At 35.8% G+C, this 23,996-nt stretch overlaps 1 protein-coding gene across 5 annotated transcripts in view; it reads left to right on the plus strand.

The window, feature by feature from the left end:
* Positions 1–23,996, plus strand: part of kl-2 (dynein heavy chain 2, axonemal kl-2) — a 564,598-nt gene that overhangs the window by 200,492 nt on the left and 340,110 nt on the right. For all 5 annotated transcript variants that reach the window (XR_014132735.1, XM_081769103.1, XM_081769086.1 and 2 more), the window contains 3 exons: positions 16,054–16,177; positions 19,199–19,347; positions 23,554–23,665. Coding sequence is in view for 4 of the 5 variants with exons in the window: in XM_081769103.1 (XP_081625229.1) it covers positions 16,054–16,177; positions 19,199–19,347; positions 23,554–23,665 (385 nt within the window). In the remaining variant the exon portion in view is untranslated. The remainder of the gene's footprint in view (positions 1–16,053; positions 16,178–19,198; positions 19,348–23,553; positions 23,666–23,996) is intronic.

The raw sequence follows: 23,996 nt of genomic DNA on the forward strand, positions 1-23,996 counted from the left end.
GTAGCGTTCTGTCACACGCCGGTCTGCCATGATGATATCTTGAATTGCAGTGATGTTTTCCTCGGTACTGGCCGCGACCGGTCTTCCACTGCGATGGGCGTCTTGGGTAGAGGTGTTGCGCCACTTAAATTCCGTCACCCACTTTTTAACAGTAGAATAGAAAGGGACATCCTCCCCTAATGTTTGCGTCATGTCATTGTGGATCTTCTGTGTACTCATGCATTTTTTCATCAGATACTGGATGACCGCACGTTTGCTCGCTTGATCCATTTTCCAAAATGTGGTTATTTTGGCATCTTCAATGTTCAATATCTGAAACAAACAAAAAGATGTTAATATGGAATTTGGTATATAAGCTAGCAAAAAATACATACTATTACTTGCTAAAAGGATATTTTGGTTAGGATAAGTATTTCATGGTAGGCCGAGAAATTTTTAGACATTCCTCGTATTCTTTATGAACAAAGAAATCTGAGGCTTTTTTTTTCCCTGTAGAATGAAGGCAGAATTCGATGTGCTTCTTATGTGAATGTATAATAATATATATATATATACAGGGTGAGTCAAAATAAGTGTTACAAGCCAATATCTCGCGAACTATACATCATATAAGAAAAATATTAAGAGACAATGTACAATATAGAGGGGCCTAAGAAATGAGTCAAACATTAGGTTTCCTCCGCCCCCCATTTTGGTAGGAGGGGGGTGAACGTGAAATTTTCAAATGGGAACATATTTCGAGTGATACCTCGTTCGAAAGAGCTTGAAAATTGAACAAATTTTGTAGGAAACAATTTTTGATATGGGGCACCGTTTTCAAGATGGGCCCCAAAAATGGTACTGTATCCGATAAAATTTCCAGTACTTATAAATAAGTGTTACAAGCCAATATCTCGCTAATTATACATCATATAAGAAAAATATTAAGAGACAATGTACAATATAGAGGGGCCTAAGAAATGAGTCAAACATTAGGTTTCCCCCGCCCCCATTTTGGGAGGAGGGGGTGAACGTGAAATTTTCAAATGGGAACGTAGGTCGAGTGATACCTCGTTCGAAAGAGCTTGAAAAATTGAACAATTTTTGTAGGAAACAATTTTTGATATGGGGCACCGTTTTCAAGATGGGCCCCAAAAATGGTACTGTATCCGATAAAATTTCCAGTACTTATAAATAAGTGTTACAAGCCAATATCTCGCGAACTATACATCATATAAGAAAAATATTAAGAGACAATGTACAATATAGAGGGGCCTAAGAAATGAGTCAAACACTAGGTTTCTCCCGCCCCCCATTTTGGGGGGGAGGGGGGTGAACGTGAAATTTTCAAATGGGAACATATTGTAGGTCAAGTGATACCTCGTTCTAAAGAGCTTGAAAAATTGAACAATTTTTGTAGGAAACAATTTTTGAAAATGGGCACCGTTTTCAAGATAGACCCCAAAATTGGTCCTGTAAGAGATAAAATTTCCAGTACTTATAAATCGGAAACGGCTAAGTAGAAAAACATGAAACAAAAAATGAAAAAGGTAAACGCCATAGGCAACGTGGAATGGTGTTGTCGTGGTGCCCCAGGACCCCATCATGGGGCCCCGGGAACAATTTTAAAATTTCAAATCTGAATATAGGTCGAGTGATACCTTGTTTGATAGATTATGGAAAACCAAACAGCTTAGAAAAAAAAAATTGTTTTGATTTCGGGCAAGCCTGTTACAAAATGGCCGCCGGAAATGGTTCCACATTCAGATAGAAAGTGCAGTGTTCAAACTGAGTGTTACAAGCCAATATCACGCGAATTATTGCATCAAATAAAAAGTGTTAAGAGTCCATGTACAATACAAACAGGCCTAAAAATATGTCGAACACGAGGTTCCATCATCATACTGTAAGTGAATAACAAGTAAAATTTTCGGAGGCAAAATCGACCTATAACGTAATAATAATAATAATAATAATAATAATAATAATAATAATAATAAGAAGAAGAAGAAGAAGAAGAAGAAGAAGAAGAAAAAGAATACGAAAAATAATAATAAAACTAGTAATAATAATAATAATATGAATGAAAATAATAAGACAATGATTAATACTAATACGTATGCGCAAAAAGACGTCGTTCCTCAATCACTACAATCCTATGAGAAAGGGATAGGAAGGTACCTATTAGGCCCTACTTGTAGGCAACATCTCAGCATGTGCCCAGTTAGAGTAAGGAAAGCCCGTCAATGTCATTGCCTGGGGAATGGAACCGATGGCCTTCGGAACATAGTACAACGATAACGTTGTATATTGCATTAATAATCTGTACCATCTTATAAAAAAAAAAAAAGGATCAGAGGCGAATTATTTGAGCCGTTTTATACAAAGAAAAGAAAGTTGCAAAGAAATATCTTTAGATTATTTTCGATCGTCAACTATTAATGTAATCGCTATGGAAATGTAACAAAATGTAAGTGTAAGTGTGCAGACGTAGAAAGAACGGGATATAAACTTTGGTGATAAGTTTTCCGTATAAGTAAACGAACACTATCGTATTGATATTATTAGTTTGGGTAGCGTTTGAATAGAGCAATGGCGGTGTTTGATCATTGTGTAGATATGTTGCTGGTGTTGGGGGAATGTAGAAGAAACTATCGTAGCGCGGCACGAATGTATGCAATGCGCTATCCCCAACGCCAACAAACATCTCACATGGCATTTCTGCGATTGGAGAGACGTTTGCGGCAACATGGTAGTCTTGTCCGGGGACGAGGTAGGGGTCGTTACCGCTCTGCAACCAATGAAGAACGTGCAACAGGAATATTGGCAGCAGTGCATGTAGACCCACATGTTACCACGAGATATCTCGCTCAGGCCAGTGGAGTTAGCCAAAGATCTGTAGTGCGTATTTTGCACGAGTACATGTTTCATCCGTATCATATCATCTTACATCAGGAACTATCTGGCAATGATTTTCATGCCAGATTGCAATTTTGTCTATGGTTGGAAGGTATGGAAAACAGACAGCGCAACTACATATCCACCATCTTGTTTAGCGATGAAGCTACATTTACAAACACAGGACACGTAAATCGACATAATATGCATTATTGGGCTAGGGAAAATCCACTATGGCAGAGAGAAGTTGCTCATCAGCATCGGTGGTCTCTTAATGTATGGTGTGGCATCCTTGGTAACCATATCATTGGGCCATATTTTTTTGATGGACGTCTTACTGGTGATACCTATGCCGCATTTATCAGTGATGTACTATACCCGGAGTTGTTAGAGAATATTCCTTTCGCTGAACGTATAAGAATGTGGTATCAACATGATGGTGCTCCAGCACACAACGCACGTCAGGTCAGAGCCTTATTGGACCACCGTATGGCGAATAAATGGATTGGGCGTCGAGGTCCTATTCACTGGCCTCCACGATCTCCTGACCTAACCCCACTTGATTTTTTCCTCTGGGGTTATGTTAAGGATCGGGTAATGTCCAACGTACCAACAACTACTGATGATATGAAGGCGCGTATCCAAGGTGTGTGTGCATCTATCACTCCAGAGATGCTACATGATGTACGAACATCCCTATGCCGCCGCTTACGGAGGTGTGTGGAGCAGGATGGAGGACATATCGAGCATCATTTGTAACATGGTAAGTGTTGAAATTATTTGCTTTACAGTGATTGAAATTACAATGTTTAACATCGCACATACCCGTAGAATTACTAAACGTTATCCTACTACTTTACAGGATATTAGGTTGTGGTAATGCTGTTGTGACAGGCTTGTCTGAAATCAAAACAACTTTTGTAGTAAGCTGTTTGGTATTTCACGATCTATCAAAGAGGTATCACTCGCCCTATGTTGCGATTTGAAAATTCCATGTACACCCCTCCATACAAAAGCGGGACGAGGGAACTTCTTTAACACAAATTTCAGGCTTTCTGTATTGTACATTGACTCTTAACACTTTTCTTATTTGATGCGTAGTTCGTTGCGTTGATATTGGCGTGTAATACTCAAATTGAACACTGCACTTTCTATCTGAATGTGAAACCATTTTTGGCGGCCATTTTGAAACAGGCTTGCCCAAAATGAAAACAAATTTCGTACGAAGCTGTTTGGCTTTCCACGATCTATCAAACAAGGTATCACTCAACCTACAGGTATATTCCCATTAATAATTTTGAAATTGGTCCCGGAGCCCCATTATTAGGGCCCTGCGGACACCACGACAACATCATTCCACATTGCCTATGATATTTCCGTTTTTCATTTTTTGTTTAATCGTTTCCTACTCATACGTTTCCGATTTATAAGTACTGGAAATTTTATCGGATACCGGACCATTTTTGGGGCCCATCTTGAAAACGGTGCCCCATATCAAAAATTGTTTCCTACAAAAAATGTTCAATTTTTCAAGCTCTTTCGAATGAGGTATCACTCGACCTATGTTCTCATTTGAAAATTTCACGTTTACCTCCCTCCCCCCAAAATGGGGGGCGGGAGAAACCTAATGTTTGACTCATTTCTTAGGCCCCTCTGTATTGTACATTGTCTCTTAGTATTTTTCTTATGTGATGTATAGTTCGCAAGATATTGGATTGTAACACTTATTTATAAGTACTGGAAATTTTATCGGATACCGGACCATTTTTGGGGCCCATCTTGAAAACGGTGCCCCATATCAAAAATTGTTTCCTACAAAAAATGTTCAATTTTTCAAGCTCTTTCGAACGAGGTATCACTCGACCTATGTTCTCATTTGAAAATTTCACGTTTACCTCCCTCCCCCCAAAATGGGGGGCGGGAGAAACCTAATGTTTGACTCATTTCTTAGGCCCCTCTATATTGTACATTGTCTCTTAATATTTTTCTTATATGATGTATAATTCGCGAGATATTGGCTTGTAACACTTATTTATAAGTACTGGAAATTTTATCGGATACAGTACCATTTTTGGGGCCCATCTTGAAAACGGTGCCCCATATCAAAAATTGTTTCCTACAAAAATTGTTCAATTTTTCGAGCTCTTTCGAACGAGGTATCACTCGACCTATGTTCCCATTTGAAAATTTCACGTTCACCCCCCTCCCCCCAAAATGGGGGGCGGGGGAAACCTAATGTTTGACTCATTTCTTAGGCCCCTCTATATTGCACATTCTCTCTTAATATTTTTCTTATATGATGTATAGTTCGCGAGATATTGGCTTGTAACACTTATTTTGACTCACCCTGTATATATATATATATATATATATATATATATATATATATATATTGCATACTGGAAATTACAGACAAAACTGCCCACTTACAATTTCCATACAAAAAACATGCAAATAACAAAAATAAACATAATACATTATAAAATACAAATGATACATGTACAGAAAAGGAAAAAAATCATGCGTAAAATAAACATGCTGTTATATAAAAGAAAATAATACTCTCAGCTGATAATGAAATGATTATATAACTGTCTTTGTATATTACTAAAATTATGATCAAAAATGTCAATAACATGGCAAAATCATTCGCTACTGATAAAATTTTATACAAAGGAACATCATTGAGAAACTGAATGGGTTTAAATATCTTCGGATTTCTTATATGATAATTGGTTGTATACAGAGTTATTATTGATAATAGATTCAAATTACCGCGAAGGATTGAATGTAGCATTTTAAGATCCTTCTTTCAGACAACCTTAACACACTAAGGACATCCTAACTTCATCCAACGACATACCTTCATAACACTTAAACTTCCAGCGTATCCAAGCAAGAAAAAGATTTTGAATTGTCTCCAGAGTATTAGATATATAATCTATATTTCTATTCCATACGATTGAACAATATTCAAGATGACTTCTAACATTGGAATAATAAACAATAAGGCGTGTTTTAACAGACTTAAAATCTTTAGACATCCATTTAAGAATTCCAAGATTCCTTCTCGGTTTGGAAGTTATATTCTCAAGATGTTGTTTGAAAAGCAATTTGCTGTCCAAAACAATACCTAAATCTTTAATAGTATCTACAATTCTATTGGAGTATCATTTATGTTATAAGTGAAATAAATTGGATTTGTTTTATTCGTAATATTCATTGAAAAAGTTTTGTTACAATTTAAAGGTAGTACATTGTTTTGAGACCAAAGTAGTATTTTATTAATATTATTTTGGATCACCAATCAATCATCCAAATTTACAATAGTTTTGTAGATTTTGAGGTCATCTGCATACATGAAATATTTATAATCCAAATTTTCAGTTATATCATTAATAAACATAAGGAATAGAAGTGGTGTGAGATTTGATCCATTCGGAACACCGGAGTATATGTTATATATGTCTGAAAGATTACCCTTATACCTAACCACAAATTTTCTTTGGAACAAGTATAATACTAACCAACTAATGAAAACAATTGAGAGATCATAATGTTTCTATTCGTAACTTAAGATATCACGTGGTAACTTATCAAAGGCTTTAGAGAAGTCGAAAAAAAGTACATCGATTTGACCATTATTTTTAAAGATAGGAAAAGTATAAGCCATAAAACATGTTAAGTTAGTTGTAGTTGACCTATTTTTCATAAAGCCATGTTGATAGATCGTAATATTGCGATAAACATGATTATACAAATAATTATATATTAACTTATCAAAAACCTTGGGTATGATACTCAATAGAGAAATAGGTCTATAGTCGGATAAATTTTTTCCCATCAGTCTTGGGGATAGGAACAACAATGACCATCTTCCAATGTTCAGGATAAACAGAAATAAGTGAACTCCAGTTGAACAAAGATGTTAAGACAGGCGCAATGATGGACACAATGCCCTTCAGTATAAAAGCAGGTATACCGTTTAAGCCAGAAGAAGATATGGCATTAAGATGGTTTATAGCCTTAGTTACTTGCTCAGTTGTAATAATAGGATAAAAAGAATCATTACCCGCCAACTCCGATAAGTCAATATTATGTAAAGAAGGACGTCTTTGATATATAGTTTCAAATAATTGAGCCCATGAATTAGCTAAAGTTTTAGGATTAGACACACACACATCATCAATCATAAGTTCAGTGGCTTGGTTTATTTGGCTTTTATTTTTATTAACAAACTTCCAAAACTTTTGAGGTGAATTACTTAATGCATTCTCCATATAATGTATATAAGCAAGTTTGTCCAACCTTAACCTTTCTTTAAATTGTTTCCGTATGTAAGCGATAACATTATAATCTTCATTTGAACCAGTAAGTTTAAATCTCTTACGAGCGTTTTCTTTCGCTTTAATTAATGAGATCAGATTCCTAGAGTGCCAAGAAGAATATTTTCTAGATTTAGGCCTTTTTAGAGGTATGTTCTTACTCATACTGGATTTTATTAAATTTTCTACAGCAATAACAGCAGTATTAAGGTCTGGATTCAACAGAATATTAGTCCAGTCAGCTTCAAGAAGTTGTTGATAAAGGGCTAAATAATTGCCCTTATGATAAGCATAATTACCAACTAACGGAGTATTGAAATAAAAAGGAAACGTAATTTCAATAGGATAATGAAAGCTATCAGGCACCACAATCGGTTGGATATTCTTGGAAGCACATAAATTAAAATTAGATATTACCAAATCTAAGTCAGATACATTATAATCAACATTGAGATTGAGATCATCCAGAAATGTAAATAAAATTTTAGCTTTACATTTAACATAATAGTGAATACCTGTTAAAAATTGTTTCTTAGCCCGATCCACTTTAGGTACATTATAGTCACCAACCATTAAAATGTCATAATGTAGAATATCTATTTTATTAGAAAAGGACTCAAAAAATTCACTAAATACATTCAATTGCAAATTAGGATGGAAATATACACAAAATAATAAAATATTTTTTTTCCAATTTTCCTTGGAAATTCTAAACAAACACTTTCCTCAAAAAATTCAAAGTCAATTCGCCTCACTACTTTAATGCTTTTCTTCACTGCACAGAGAACACCACCACCTCTTTCACAAACATGAGATTCATAGTGTCTATGGGATCTAAAGCAAGAGTAAGTGTCGGGAAAATAATCATCATCAATGTATGTGTTACTTAACCAAGTCTCAGTGACAGCAACAACATTGTATTTGCAGTCTGCCACAGAACTATAAAACTGTTTATTTTTAGTTCGTAATCCACGTACATTTTGGTACCATAACTCAATGTTCTCCATGATGAGTCTCTTATGTTTTCATTCATTTAATCCATATTATTTGTAACATTTAATTTCTTTAGTTTTCCATAGAACGGACTAACTAAAATACCTTTAGGCCAAATTTCAGGATCACTTATAACATTATAATCAAACTCAGGGACCTCAATATGAAATGAGGAATAAGAGTCATATTTGGTTTTGAGTTTAGTACATTTGACAGATTTTACATATTCACTTAATAATTCTTCAATATCCTCAACAGAAGTACATGGGCTAAATCTCGTAACAAACAAAGCCTTTTTCCTTGCATTAGAAACCAATTCTGTTTTTGTATTACCACGACCAACATTCAGTTTGCGTAAATTATTCTTTACTCCTATACCTACATTCGGATTTTGATTTAGGTTTACATTGTCTTTATTAACAGGTGTATTTCTCATTTTTCTTTGATTTCTCGAAATTACTTCAACTCAGCTTCCCTCGGAATCATCCTTCCGATTAGTCGTACCTGATGCTTGATTAACACTAACAAGCGGTGGAAAACATTTCTTGATCTAATTTTTTAACCTGACTGCTTTGATCATTTTGTACGAGGGCAAGTCAAGAAAGACTTGGACTGATTTTTTCCCCGGCAGTTCTGTTAACGCTGGAGCTTCATAGTTTGGCATACAAGTAGGGTGGATCTTGCTGTGCATATATATAAAATGTTGTTAAGGAATCATTGCATGTTTGGTAACCACGACTTTTTATTGCAGGTGATGTTCTGCGCCGCCTCTAGAAGTCGCCTGTAGAAGAAATGGAGTCATTACGAGATGAACAATTTGCAGCTATACGGTTCTGCTATCGCCTGGGGAAAAGTGCAACAGAAACTCTAGGAATGTTGAGAGCAGCCTACAAAGATGACGCTCTGCCACGAAGTACCGTGTTCTGGTGGTTCAAAGAGTTTAAAGAGGGCCGAATGACACTCACGAAAGCTGGTGGACCAGATGAGATATGCGTAGTGCGGCTGCCAGATCGTCGATACTGATGCGGCGATCTTCTCTAACAATGACTGCTGCCGTGTTAATGTTCACCTCAGTAACAGCTGACGCTGATACACCTGGTCCACCAGCTTTCGTGATTGTCATTCGGCCCTCTTTAAACTCTTTGAACCACCAGAACACGGTACTTCGTGGCAGAGCGTCATCTTTGTAGGCTGCTCTCAACATTCCTAGAGTTTCTGTTGCACTTTTCCCCAGGCGATAGCAGAACCGTATAGCTGCAAATTGTTCATCTCGTAATGACTCCATTTCTTCTACAGGCGACTTCTAGAGGCGGCGCAGAACATCACCTGCAATAAAAAGTCGTGGTTACCAAACATGCAATGATTCCTTAACAATATTTTATATATATGCACAGCAAGACCCACCCTACTTGTATGCCAAACTATGAAGCTCCAGCGTTAACAGAACTGCCGGGAAAAAAATCAGTCCAAGTCTTTCTTGACTTGCCCTCGTAATTGCGATTTCATATTAGATACATGATCGGACATAATTACATTCTGTTGTAAAAGAGACCTCAACTGATAATTTTCATCACGTAAGGAAGTTATCTCAGCTTTGAGAGCTCTTATTTCTCTCCAGAAAATTTGAGTCATTTTATCTTAAGAATTATCAATGAGTCGCAGAAAAGTAGCCAAAGAAGGATTTTCATTTAGATTAAATTTACTCTGTTTATTCATTTCACTACTATTTCCAATGTTATCATAGTCTTTTTGTTCCATACAATTTTCACATACATAATTTCCTTCAGTTTCCACTGAAATACATGATACAAGACATTTAGTTGCACATTTCTTACATTTAACAGCTTTATGTCTTCCGTAAACTGGAAGATCACAATATGGACAATTTTCAGCTGAGGGTGGCATAATTAAAAAATGACAAATAAAAACTACATTCATCAAAAAGAAAAGAAAAGGTCGAACTCCGCTGGCCTAAGAAGCAAGACAAAGAAAAGGACCATCCAAAACACAGACACAAAAACACAAAATCGCTTCTCAGCACTGCCAGAGGATATAAAAACAAGAAGACCTCACGACTCTTCCTACTCAGAAATATGAGGATAACGGACAGATGGAAATGTCCCTGCTTAGCCGCTGAAGGCCCAGCAGCAACACACAGTCACTGCGACATACTGTCACAGTACCGGTTGACTAATTGCCATCAGCGTTAACCAACCTCACCAGCCAAGGATAAGAATGAGATGTAAAAAGTAAGAAAACGCTTGGCACTCTAGGAGGAAGGGTCAGCTACTCTAGGTGGAAATTGACCAGAAAACTAAAGAAATACTATCGAAGAATAGAGTAGCCACGAGGTCAAAGGCCGAGAAGCGATAATAATAATAATAATAATAATAATAATAATAATAATAATAATAATAATAATAATAATAATAATAATAATAATAATAATAATAATGCTGTTTTCTGATTCCTGCTCTGTGATGAATTTTATACAATCATGAATACTGTTGAGTTGTTTGACCAGGTCTGAGAAGGTGTTCTTGTCTTTGTAGATATCTAAGAAATTTGTATTTCCCTTTGCTAAGGAATTGAAGTCGAAATTATCCATAACTACGATGGCAAATAAAGGAGATAATGGGTTGAGTTGAGTTGATTTTAACATTCCTTTTCAGCAGCGAGGCTATATGAGACGTGGACCTACTGATTAACGTAGAATCCGAACCACATGAACTTCCGTCGGGAATCGAACCCGGGTTTCCCGCGCCGGAGATAATGGGTTTTCCATTCCAAGAGCTTCTTTCTGCTTGTAGGTATGTTCTTCAGACTGGAAATAACTATAGTGGAGACAATATTCAAAAAGTTTGGTAACTTCATAGATGATGAGATCGGATACATTGCTTTTTAGTGTCCTTTATGTGCAAGTTATAGCTAAATTGATCGATATTGAATTGAACATTCATGCGACGTCTAACGAATCAAGTTATAAATCATCTGCATTAAGCAGTGATCTGATGTCTGAGATGACTTCCATACTATTCTCAGTAGCGGCGCTAGGCTCGTAATAGCCCTTAAGGGATCCGGGGTTTTTGGTGTATTTTTTAGACTTTCAGTCAAGCAGCTACTGCATCGTCACTATTTATCCTAGGATCATGGTTCATACCTCATTCTCTTCAGAATGAAGTTGCCTTTCCAATGGTACCACTTGCATACCCACATCATATACCAGAAGAGGGAAAATTGATGTCAAAGGGAAAATTTCGGAGGGAATTTTTTTCACACTTTGGGCCCCTCTGGAGCGGCCCTGTGTGAACGTAGAGATCTCAAAAAAAATCTGATAAATAGTATTTGGTAGACTGAATGTGTGTGCCAAATTTCAAGTTTCTACCTTGGATACTAAGGGCGGGAGAAATTTTATCAAGAATCCCCATAATGCCCCAAATTACCGCAAAATACCATGATCTCAGGTAAAAAATTTCCTGAGACATCCCTAATTACCCTAGGGTCATGTTTCGCCCATCATTCTCTTCAGAATAGAACTGCCTTTCAGACGGCACGACTCACGTGTCTCCATCATGTATCTAAGGCGGGAAAATCCCGAAGAAAGGGATTTTTTGGTAAAAATATCCCTCTTTTCAACTCTTTGCCCCTCTGGATCTCCCCCTGTTTTAATGCAGAAATCTGAAAAAAAATCTGGTAAATACTACTCGGTGGACTGAATGTTTGTGCAAAATTTCAATCTTCTACTTGCAAAAATAAGCCCACCAAAAATAATGAAAAGGCTTAATAAGAGAAAATATATATTTTAAAATTATGACGTCATCACCTCCTATGTCTGGACGCAGGAAGGTGTGAAACCATACGTAAGGTCTTCTACAATGCCTCTGGACTTGAAAAACAAAATAAACCGAACGAAAAAGCTCGAATAGAAGAGTTATAACGCAATGTACCATGAAAAACTCGTATGGTACAAATTGTACCATCGGATCCCTTAAGGGATAGTAGGGAGGCAAGATGAGAGGCAAGACAACCACACTTGTTTTGCTGTGAATATTATTATTATCGGATGTACATATTAGTATTATTATTATTCACCAGTTGCACATAAAAAAATGGAGGGCGAGAAAATATATTAGGGTGGCGGTCGCCCCTCCTCGGCCCCTGTAGCGCCGCCCCTGACTATTCTTGATGAAGTGTTTGAATTTTGTAATGTCAGAACTGAAAGCTGTTAGAGGCGAATTTCTGTCTGAGAGTATCAATCGTAGTGGAACGTTTGCTCTGTGAATTTTTGGAAATCCAGAAATGAACGATAATAGTAGAGCGTCTACTTAAGGAATTTAGCTGTGGTTTGACCTGTGGTCCAGTATTCTTCGAGAGCTGTGTTTACTTTCTTAATTACCTCGTTAACCAGATTTTAAAATTTCGAAAATGATGTATTGTTGATTTTGGATAGCAGTTTTGCTTTGTAATCTATTATATCTATGATTGTGAACGCATTATTTTTGTCAAACTTAATGCACCAACAATTGCTCTTGTCAAGTTAATCTTCCACCTCCTTGAGAATTTTGTTTAAGTGTGGTTTGTTTGCGATAGATTTTTTGAGATTCAAAGCCTAATTCAAATGGACTTCGTTCAAGATCTGTAAAGGACTTTTTCTGTGAAGTCCTTTATGAAATTGGTCGCCTTTTCGATAGAAGATATGAATTTCGGTATTAGAAGTCTAGAATTATACAAACTGAATTTAATTACTTTACTGAAAATCTCATTAAATTTTGGACTAATTCGGTATTTGGTCGGGTTGTAAAATATTTTTTTAGTGTTTGGACTGTGCTGTTTAGCTGATTACAATACTTTCAGGACAGCCTAAATTTTAACTGATGACTGTTGGATCTGGAGTATGTTTGAATTTTTGTTGTCTGTAGAAATTTCGCTTTCTCGTATTGGATGGCTATTTTTTGTGCCAAAAACCCTTTCTGTAGTGATTAAAATTGTTTTATTATTGGCTATTGATTCAGTCTTACCTAAATCTTCTGAATTGAAATCACATTTGACAGTAGCTGTGAAATTTTCTCCTGTCCTTTCTGATGTTCTTGTGTGGAATGGAGACTGGAGTTGTTCTATCCTGTCTAGTCTTGTTCCGCTTTCGAATCACTGTTAACTGTATTTTTATGTCCTCTTAGTTCTGATTCTCTGAACATATTCCGAAATTCCTTTCTGAGTAGCGAGTCAAATTTTGTCCCTTTGGTTTTAGGTCACACGTTGTAATATGTTTTTTGTCCTTAACGCCGACAATTTCATTTCAAAGATCTTTTTGGGCACATGTTCAGCTGTAATTCTATCAAATTTCTGGTGTCTTTATGAGGACTTCATTGAGAACATTCGTAGGCTAACAGTCTATCGAATGTTCATTCTGACTATCGTGTTGCTGACTTTTTTTTTTCTTTTAGCTTGTGGATGCGAACCTTGGACCCTTTAATTAGCCTTTTAAACCTGTATTGTGTTATATTTGGATTAAATTGATCTTTGTGTACTCTACTTCCAATGATGAAGTTATTTGATCTGGGATATGTTCAGATCTGATTCCTACGATTTTTAATTTCGAATTGTTTCTTTGTTTTTTGTTGTTGCGGGAATTCAGTTTTATCGTAATACTAAAGAAGATACCATTTACAGAACTTACCTGCTTTGTTTATGAAATAGTCTGCCATAACTAGTATGCCATTTTGTTTAATTTTTCAAGCATGTTGATTTTTTCTGATGTTAAGTCAATTAGGAACTTACGTACTATGCGGTTAGACTTAAAATTCGGTGAGAATTTTTTAAGTCATAAGTTTTGGAAATGTTTTGTGATTTTTGCATTTTTTTTAAAACATTGATGTTCCTTGAGATAGAATCCAGCTTGCGGAGCACATTTTCGTATTTTAGCAGGGTTGCTTTGGTTTGCAACCAATCACAATTATCTACTTATAGAAGATATAGGGTAAATAGTCTTAAGAAAAGTGACTCACATTGTGCCTCCGTATTTATCTCTTTGATTGAATATTAATATCTTCTATAGGAACGTCTTAACACCATTTTTATTACTGCTTTACCGGATCCTTATATTTACATTTCTAATTGTATTTTTTTCTTTCTTTTAAAAAACAAGTTGTGCAAAATATTCTATAAACTTAATTTCGATTTTTGATTTTCCTTAATGCTGGCTACATTATTCCCACTTCAAGTTGGATTGTCAGTTTAAAATTATTCAGAAACTCCGTACCTGATACCAACAAAAAGTGTAGAAGGTTTCACTTTAGCTCGCTAGAGAAAACCTCATTTACAAACTATACATAGCGGAAAGTAAGTGTTCAGCCATCTAAATTCTAAAATTCTCAGTTTGCGGAGCGTCAAATCTGCCAGCGAAATTAGTATTTACAACAGTCATAAAATGAATTGAGGGGCGACTACATTAGATCAATAAATAAATAAATAAATAAATAAAAACATACTGTCTAATTCCACATAAATATTAATATTTACTATATCTTTTTCAAATAAATAAATAAATAAAATAAAATAAAATAAAATAAAACAGTGAATTTACTGTAAATACAAAAACAATCATTAAGGGAAGAATCAAAAACCTAAATTTAGTCTATGAAATATTCTGTACAAATTGTTCTTTAAAAGGAAACAATTTAGATATTCCATTTGGTAAAACCACTTTTGGATAATTGACAGACCTCATCTCGTATTAGTCATCGAGGTGAAGTGATTCTGGCTCACTTGTGTATCGGACACGATCATCTCACACATTTTTATTTGGTGCGAGCCATCAATTGTTCGTATTGTAAAAACTGTATCGTGCCACTCAGTATTTGGTATACTATTATACAAAGTTCGGAATACTGAGAGCTTAGAAAACGTTAAAAACTACATAATAATATTAGTCAGTTTTCGAGGTTTAATCTTGTTTTTGTTTTCAGTGACTTATTCTTTCTTTTGTACGTGCTATTGAAATAGTTACCATTTTTTAAAGGTTGTCATGTTTGGTTATTGTTATGTTTGGTTTCTTGTTATATAATTTATATTTTATTATTAATACTTTAACTTTTATCTTAATTTTTAGATTTTTTTTGTTTTATTATTTTATTTCTTCAAGCTTACGTTAGAGATAAATTTTTAAGAATTACAATTTTTAAACCTTGTTTTCATTCTGAGAGTTCTTTTATACGAATCATTTGCTACTCATTTGCCTTTTCGCGACGCGACAGGGACATATAGCCTTAATGAAAGTCTCCTTTACTCATACAGTCAGTCAATTAGCCCAGGATACGCTCTAGAAATCGGAAGTTATTCATAATACTTAGAGACAAACCTTTTCTTCTTCAAATAGATGCATAAACAGTATATTCCAATGTGTCTATATTGACTTATTTTCGTATCCTTGTATCTATGCAATGAATTTGAAAGTCTTAAACAAATAAAAGGAAGTTTTAATACTCTTTATAACTTTTTAAATATAAAATTAGGTTATACGTTAGTTCAAATATTGTGTTGGCAAATAATAAAACATCAAGATAACGCGAGTGAGTATAATAATTTGTTGAAGAGGTGCTCAGATTGATAGGAAATTACACATATTTCATATTACACACATTTATTTTATGATTAATAATCTTGAATTCCATCCGCTAGGAATAATAATAATAATAATAATAATAATAATAATAATAATAATAATAATAATAATAATAATAATAATAATAATAAAGAAGTAGTAGAAGAAGAAGAAGAAATGAATAATCAGTTTATTCAATTTATATTTTTATAGTTAATTGTTTTTAAACTTAATTCTAATCTGTAACCTTATCTTCAGAGAATTTGATCCGGAATCAGATGAATTTACATTAGAGAAAGTGATAGAATTTGGTTTTGCCCAGTATGCAGATAAAATAAATGAGATATCAAATGCAGCAACGATGGAATTAGCTATTGAAAAGGTAAGACTTAAATATCATATCTAATAATTTTAAACTGATGGTTACTTCTTTTAGGGGTATCGAACGATTTCAGAAAGTTTTTTTTTTTTAACTTGAATTTGAAACAAAACAATTAGATTAGTGCGAATGGAATGTCCGCTTTAATGCCTGGTGGGGAAGTCTCCTCAGCAACACAACATATTGATTATGGACTAAGGTCATAGTTTAACGTCAGGAACTCAGTACATGTGTAGGAAACAGGCTAGGGTACCCAGATAGTCAGGAATGAGGCAGTGCGCTATTGAATAGAGTATTATGAAAATGCATCATGGAGAACAGACAGTTATGAGTGATTTTTCTTTGCGAACTTAAACTGGAACATTTTGCGCAGCAAGGAGTACAAAACATTAATTAAGACAGGAGTGGCGAATAAACATACTATTCGTTGTTGGTTTGCCAAAATTTTCTGCAGTAGCACAACATTGCAATATCAGCTCCGTGAACAACGACCAACATCATGTTCGGATGAGCACCTCTGGAACAACATGATAATAAACCCTCAGAAAAGTGTTCATGCTATTGCAGACGAGTTAGGCGTACATCATGCTACTGTCATTCGGCGACTCGGTATAGTCGGTATAGTGAAAGTGTTAAACTCACGAGTGCCACAGCTGTTGACACTGGCCGACAATAATCACAGTCTGGAGATGTGAAGTTTTCTGGATGTAAGGAATAGCTGGGAAATTTTCCTGCTTCGTATTGTCACTTCTGATGAAAAATGTATCTGTTATGACAATTATAACGGTCAGGATAATGGTTGGATCGTAATTAACGTCCTGGACGGTTACCTAAACCACCTCTCCATTCACAGAAAGTGTTGTTGCTGGTATTGTGGTCTATAGTAGGAATAATCCATTGTGTCTTTCTCATACGAGGTGAAATCATAAATTCAGATCGATACAGTATCGATACAGTATTGAATTTCATGATGCCTACCACGGATTTGTCTGCAAGCATCCAGCATGGTAAAAACAGACATCATGTACTCATATTACATTACAATAGTCGTCCACATGTCCCGCAAATGAAGGTTCAGGTTTTGTATGAGTTACAATATAAAAACCTTCCTCTCCTACGATATTCCCCCGACATCTCTCCCCTGACTACTTCCTCTTTTGACAGCTCTGTCACTGCTTGGGAGGTAAGACCTTCCCAGATGATAGGACGGTGCAACGTGCTTAAGGACTTCTTCGCATCGACTCCAGACTTCCTTCTCCATGGAACCTATTCATTGGCTGAGCGATGACAAAAGCATGTGGTTGCAGACAGCAACTATTTTGATTAACGAAGTACTTGGTCTGTTAGAAAAGTATCCGACCTTTGGCCAGGAGAAGAAAACTGGATTACCTGGAGCGTTGGACACCTAATCACCCTCGAAGTAGGGTCCTTTGGGACCACACGGTTCTCCCAGCGGTGCCGCCATTGTTGAAAGCATGCAGAAAAGACCTCTTTCGGAATGGAGTTGAGCTCGGCCGTCGTTGCTGCCATAATGTCCTCTTTGATGTGAAATCGCGTTTCTTTCAATGGCCTCTTGAGTTTGGGGAACAGTCAGAAGTCGCAGGGGGCCATATCAGTTGAGTAAGAAGCCTGTTGAAGCACAGGAGTCTGGTGTTTCGCTAAAAAAGTTTGAATCAAATGCGAGGAATGCGCTGGAGCATTGTCGTGATGGAGGCGCCAATTTCCTGTTGACCACAAGTCCGGTCTCTTGCGCCGCACAGCATCACGTAGGCAACGGAGGACATCCCTGTACTACTCTTTGGTGATCGTTTGACCCTGTGGTGCGTACTCGTGGTGTACTACACCGCGAGAATCAAGGAAAGCAGTCAGCGTCACTTTGACGTTGCTGCGCACTTGGCGGGCCTTCTTTGGTCTTGACGTGGAATGCTTCCAGTGTGACGACTGCGATTTGGTTTCCGGGTTGTACTCGTTGACCCAGGACTCGTCACCGGTGACGATGGTATTCATGAAGTCGGGGGGAGGGGGGGGGGGGCACTGTTCGCGTAGTCCAGCATGTCCTGTGCAACTTCAACACGAAGTTGCTTTTGCTCTGCTGTTAGCAGCTTCGACACGAATTTCGCCGCCATCCTCTTCATGGCCAAATCTTGGGTCAAAATGGAATGTGCCGAAACAGTGCTTATATCCACCTCTTCCTCTGTTTCTCAGATGTCACACGACGGTCCCGAATCACCACACGTTGGCAATGACCTGGTCATTTCGGCATGTTGATGGGCGACCGGAGCGTGGCTCGCTCTCCACCGATGTTCGTCCGTCTTTAAAACCGATTGTACCACTCCTTACTCAGTGTGACGCCCATAACATCGTCCCCGAAAGCCGTCTGAATATTCCGAATAGTTTCCACCTCGCTGTCGCTCAGTTTTTGGCAAAATTTGATGCAGTGGCGCTGCTCCAGTCGGTCCGTCATTCCACTTGCACTGAAAAACCGACGCGAGCATTACACACTACTTCACTCAAATGCTGCTTGCTAGCAACTAACGCAATCGACAGACGGAAAAAAAAAGTCACGTATGCGCACAAAGGTTCAAGGTCAGCTCACGCAAGCGTGCTCACTTCAAATCCATCAGGTTTTTGAAAGAAAGAAAAAAAAAAAAAAAAAAAGGTCGGATGTTTTTCTAACTGACCACGTATTTAGTAATTGTTTTGGCTTTTGAAAATGACGCACCTGAGGTGGACATTTGATTCGCACTAACCTAATAAGTACATCCTATTTTTTTTTTAAAAAAAAAAAATAATAAAATCCAAAATAGTAGTGTTTTCTGTTTAACCCCTGGTTTTGCAAGAAAAAAAGTACTAATAACATTTGCTTTTATCAGCGATGATACAGACGGCTTACACAAAACCTTAAAATGTTTGAATTATTTTGAAGATATGAAGATCAGTAAATTTTTCAAGATTATAAATTTCATCTAGTTGAATATATAATATAGTAAAAAAAGATCTAATTTTTTATTTGTTTTCTCCAAGGGTCTTCTAAATATTAAAGCTATTTGGGATGAAATGGAGTATGATATGGAACCTTACAAAGAAAAAACGTATAGAGTAAAAGCTGTTGATGATATCTTTCAAGCCCTGGAAGACAATCAAGTAGCATTGTCTGGTATGAAATCTACAAAGTAAGTTTATTAAGTTTTTTCTCAGGTTTTGAAGTAACAAATTATACTGGTCATATTAACAGTAACCAAATGCAAAGTAGCCAATTATATTTCAATGTAACACAAAATCTCACTCAATCAACAAATAGAATTATAGGCAATATAATTCGGAAACTAGTATGAGTTCATCATCAGAACAAATGCAAAAATATTAAAAAGTACAGTTAAAAACATTGTATCATTATGAGACTTAGATACTAAATACTCCAGAATTTCAGTTTACCTGTTATTGAAGTTGGAGTGATACCCTGTTTAGACATGACACCGAATCGTATATATTATTAACGTACTAACCGATTAAATTTCGTTCATTCTAACATGCAGATAGCTATCGAACTAATGGGAACGTTTTAGGAAAATTGAACTTATCATGCAGCACTTGATCTGTTGATACCTTGTATGTCTTGCGCGAATTTTAGCCATAGAATCCGTGATTTGCTTTTAGAGGAATAGTAGATTATTTTTCATGCAATCAGCACTCAGTTGCATTAACGACGACGAAGAAAGAACTCTGTGATGGACTCGCTGCTCTAAAACTGATCATAGATATACAGTAACGTTCAAGTCGATGAATTAAACGAGTCAGAACCAGAGGTGTTTAGGTTCATCCTGGTGTTCCTCAAACCATGCCTGAACAGGTATCCTTGTGTGTATTGGAGTCATTGTTAGGGAACAGTATGTGTACCAACAGTGCACCTACTCACCTAACATGTCCATACATTCTTTGGCAGTAATTCGTCCTTTGAGAATAATAATAGGATCAGCAGAATACCATTAAAATTATGTCTCACACCAACACAGAGCCGTCGCCATGTTTAGGGGAAAGAATAGAAGTTCGAAGCATACGCTTTTTTTGGGTGTCCGTCGTACATAAGCGTGGTTTGTTGGAACAACAAAAAAGATATTCAGCAAACTACATTACTTTGTCCAATCATCAGTGGTCCATGTTTCATATTCTTTGTATAATCTTTTTCACGCTACCACTTTGGTGGCTGTGATCAGAGACTTCAAATCGCAATCAGACCGCAGTTATTGGGGTGAAATGAAATGAAATAAAATTTTAGTTTAACGTCCTATGAGCGTACTCTTTATGATAAAGAAATTAAATGTTTGTGCTCTCCCACTGAGGAACGTGTACCAAAGGCACATGCGCTAGCCATTAGACCAGCGGTGAGGTTAGGATCTTATAGTTTGCATGTTGAGTATATGGAAGTCTTGTATATTGTTCTTGTGGGTGATAAAAATAAATTAGCATTACAGGAGAAGTAAAAGATAGACGTATAAAATAAATTAGCATTAGAAGAGAAGTAAAAGATAGACGTATATATTATCCGTAATTTGAGACAGAAAATAAATTTTTCACAGTATGTTATCCTGAAAGTAAAAACCCGCTCATAAAACCGTGAAGAACGTAAACAATGAAAGAAAAGGGTTTTTGAAGGTGAGTTGGGTTGTTGCATAGTGGGTGTTTTCCATAGAGAAAGGTGATTTGAGAAAATTAATTTGAATCCTTAGCTAGACGGGCATTCAGTTGCTAAAAATCTCTTGAAAAGGTCTGCTGAAAAATAATTTCCGACTTCAATAACGTCAACAGTGGAAAGCTAAAACGAGATGCATCAAAATGTGTATGTGGCTCCTATCAAAACTTTCTCGCTTTGTTGTTCCATTATATGTGCATCCACGCAAATAATAGTTGATAATAAAATGTATATGAAAACCGTTGAAAGTGGCGTGAGGTACTAGTTTAGAAACGATGTATGTATATTATTTTTATTATTGTTAGTTTGGCGGTTATACTTCGAGGTTAAGAGAGACGGGGATGATGATAATGAACTAAATAGTGGAATGAAGAAAGTGGGAAGAAACTGGAGAATCCACGCTCACGGTGTTTATTCACCATGAAGCCCACTTGGCGCAAAATGAAATGGAACCAAGGACTCTACGCACCAGAACTGAGTGCTCAACTATTAATCCCCGGAACACCTTTATTTGTTTGGATTGAAAACTTCTGTATATGCACGAAGCGATGAGTTTAAGATACAACCTGCATTTTCCAACTTGTAAATAACAGGGGTCTTGCTGTAAGAATGATAATTGTTCAAAAATAGATCAGTTAGCTTTTTATAGCAATACTCCTCTCTCTTTATGTGAACGAGTTGCTTACAACTAGAACTTCAGGAGAGCCAGAAGTGTAAAGAAAATTACTTTGTTGCTCTAGAAAATAAACAAACATTTTTTATACTCAGAGATTGAATGTTGCGTCCGTCTTCTTTAATAAACCGGAAAAGTTGAATTCAATACGATCAAATTGTAATTCTGAAAATGTATCAAGCTTCTTTCTGTAATTGATATTCAGTAAAATCCAATAACATTATCTTGTTTCATCCAATCGTGTAATGAAAGGTAACATGAGCTATTTAATGCTTCATCCGAAATTTCAGAACATTTATGCCTTAATTACAGGCACCCAAAATTACAGTAACAGTTCGGTCTGAATAGAATTTCACAACTCACCAAACATTCCTACATGCCCTACCAGTGGGTCGCTACCCATTGGTTGAGAATCCTGCTGTAGATATTTTAAGAAAAAGGCGCTGAAGAAGATAGTACCTCTCATTGATAATTTGATAATTCTGGCAATTACTAAATGGCAAATACTAAATACAAGATTAGTCCAAGTAAATGTTCCTATACTGTTGAAAAACCGAGACAGAATTTAAGAGTTGTCTATTACTTGAATCAGTTTTTTTCTTTCTTTCTTTTCTTTTTTTTTCCGTTTTTGTACTACTACTGTATATACATAGATCGTTCTGAGCTTTATCATTATTTTACCAGTTGGTCCTATGTCTCGGATAAGATGTTGCTATTAAAATTTTTAGACATAAAGCATAGATCTCAAGGAAGAAAGCTAAAATGTACTCACACCGGTTTCCTAAGTTTGAAACGAAATAAATGAAGGAAGAACATATTCAAATACCTAGTGGAAAAATAAAAAGAACTTCGTAGCAATATTTTTAGCGGAAACCCCGGATGCGACTTCTGATGAGAGCCCATATGGTTCAGATCCTAGATCAAGCTGTAGATCTACGTCTATACACCCTTGATACTGAGAAGGTGTATTGAACTGTAAACAATCGGGACGCAAGCACTCCTATGCGGACCTCTTGTTCGATCCCAGGCCATGTGAAATTGGGGTGCATAGCATACTGTCCGGTGGTTTTCTCGTGTGTCCTACGTGCTGATTTTACTAGTTCTTTCGTAATCATTCACTTCCATTAATTGTCCGTCTTCTTAAAGGCATAATGGGACGTTAAGCTAAAGATGACACATTTCATTTTCAAAACAACCAACCAAAATACTATAAAATTTACATACGCCGTTTTCATATGTACAATACACAATAAGAATGTTGAAATCAATTATATTTTAAACAACTATTGTTCATATTGAGGTGTTGAAAGATAGGTGATTAATCGGACAAAGTGTTCGTTGGTATTTGTTGTTATTTAAAACAAATGAATTACGTTGGCGTATACTTGTATATTACTCTGAGATGTCTATAGTTAGGTAAATCATTAGTAGTGGCAAATATATGCTTGAGTAGTCTACTTGAAACGAGTGAAGAGTTCCTTTGATAGATGTTAAATGGAATTAGGGTATCATTAAGAAGCTGTTAGTGCAAAGTGGTACCATAAAAAAAGTAGTGACCGAAAGTCCTACGTTAAGCTGATCTTTAGTGGGTTGGCTACCAGTTATAGCCTGCGAAATATTGTTGAGTTAATATTAGCGTAGTTTAAGTTTACAAAGTCAAGGCTGTGCATCGTTTCATACTTAGTAATGACAAGCTAACTTTTATTTTTGTTTTATAGGCCATTTATTATTATTATTATTATTATTATTATTATTATTATTATTATTATTATTATTATTATTATTATTATTATTATTATTATTATAACAAGTATAAACTTTCAACAAAACCAAATTAAATGCAAGTTAAAATTATTTTACGGGTATTTGCTATTTCCTGTCACCTTTGGACAAGATAATGAGATGAAGTAATAATGTTCGCAGGTTGACTTAAATTGCCATTTTATGTCACATAAATAAATAAATAAATAAATGTATATATTTACAAATTAATTAAATTTTTCTAAATAATTTCAGATTTGTCGAACCTTTCATTGAAGAAGTTGATCAATGGGAAAAAGATCTATCTTTGATAATGGAGGTTACAGAAATATTTCTTACGGTGCAGCGGCAATGGTTGTATTTGGAGGTGCGTGCGAGTGCAAATTGTTAAAATTAAATTAGTTTTGTCCGTAAGAAATTAGTTGAGAACAAGAAAAATGATTGACATGACAATATCATGAAAAGATAATTTTCAGTTTATTAAATTTGGATGAAGTCCTAGATATACATAGGTACAAACTTCTTGTTTTGAAGAATATAAGGTAACATTTTAGATTTTCAATGTTGACAAGAGGCATTTTTTTCTTATATTAATTGAAGAGAAAGAGATTAAGCGGGGAGATGCAACGCAGAAGCGGTTAGAAGTAATGAATCAGTTTCTAAAGATTATAAATCAGGAGTAAAATTTCTAATCAATG

Source organism: Thermobia domestica, chromosome 1 (genome assembly GCF_964235325.1).
Source record: "Thermobia domestica chromosome 1, izTheDome1.hap1.1, whole genome shotgun sequence".
NCBI classification, from domain to species: Eukaryota; Metazoa; Arthropoda; class Insecta; order Zygentoma; family Lepismatidae; genus Thermobia; species Thermobia domestica.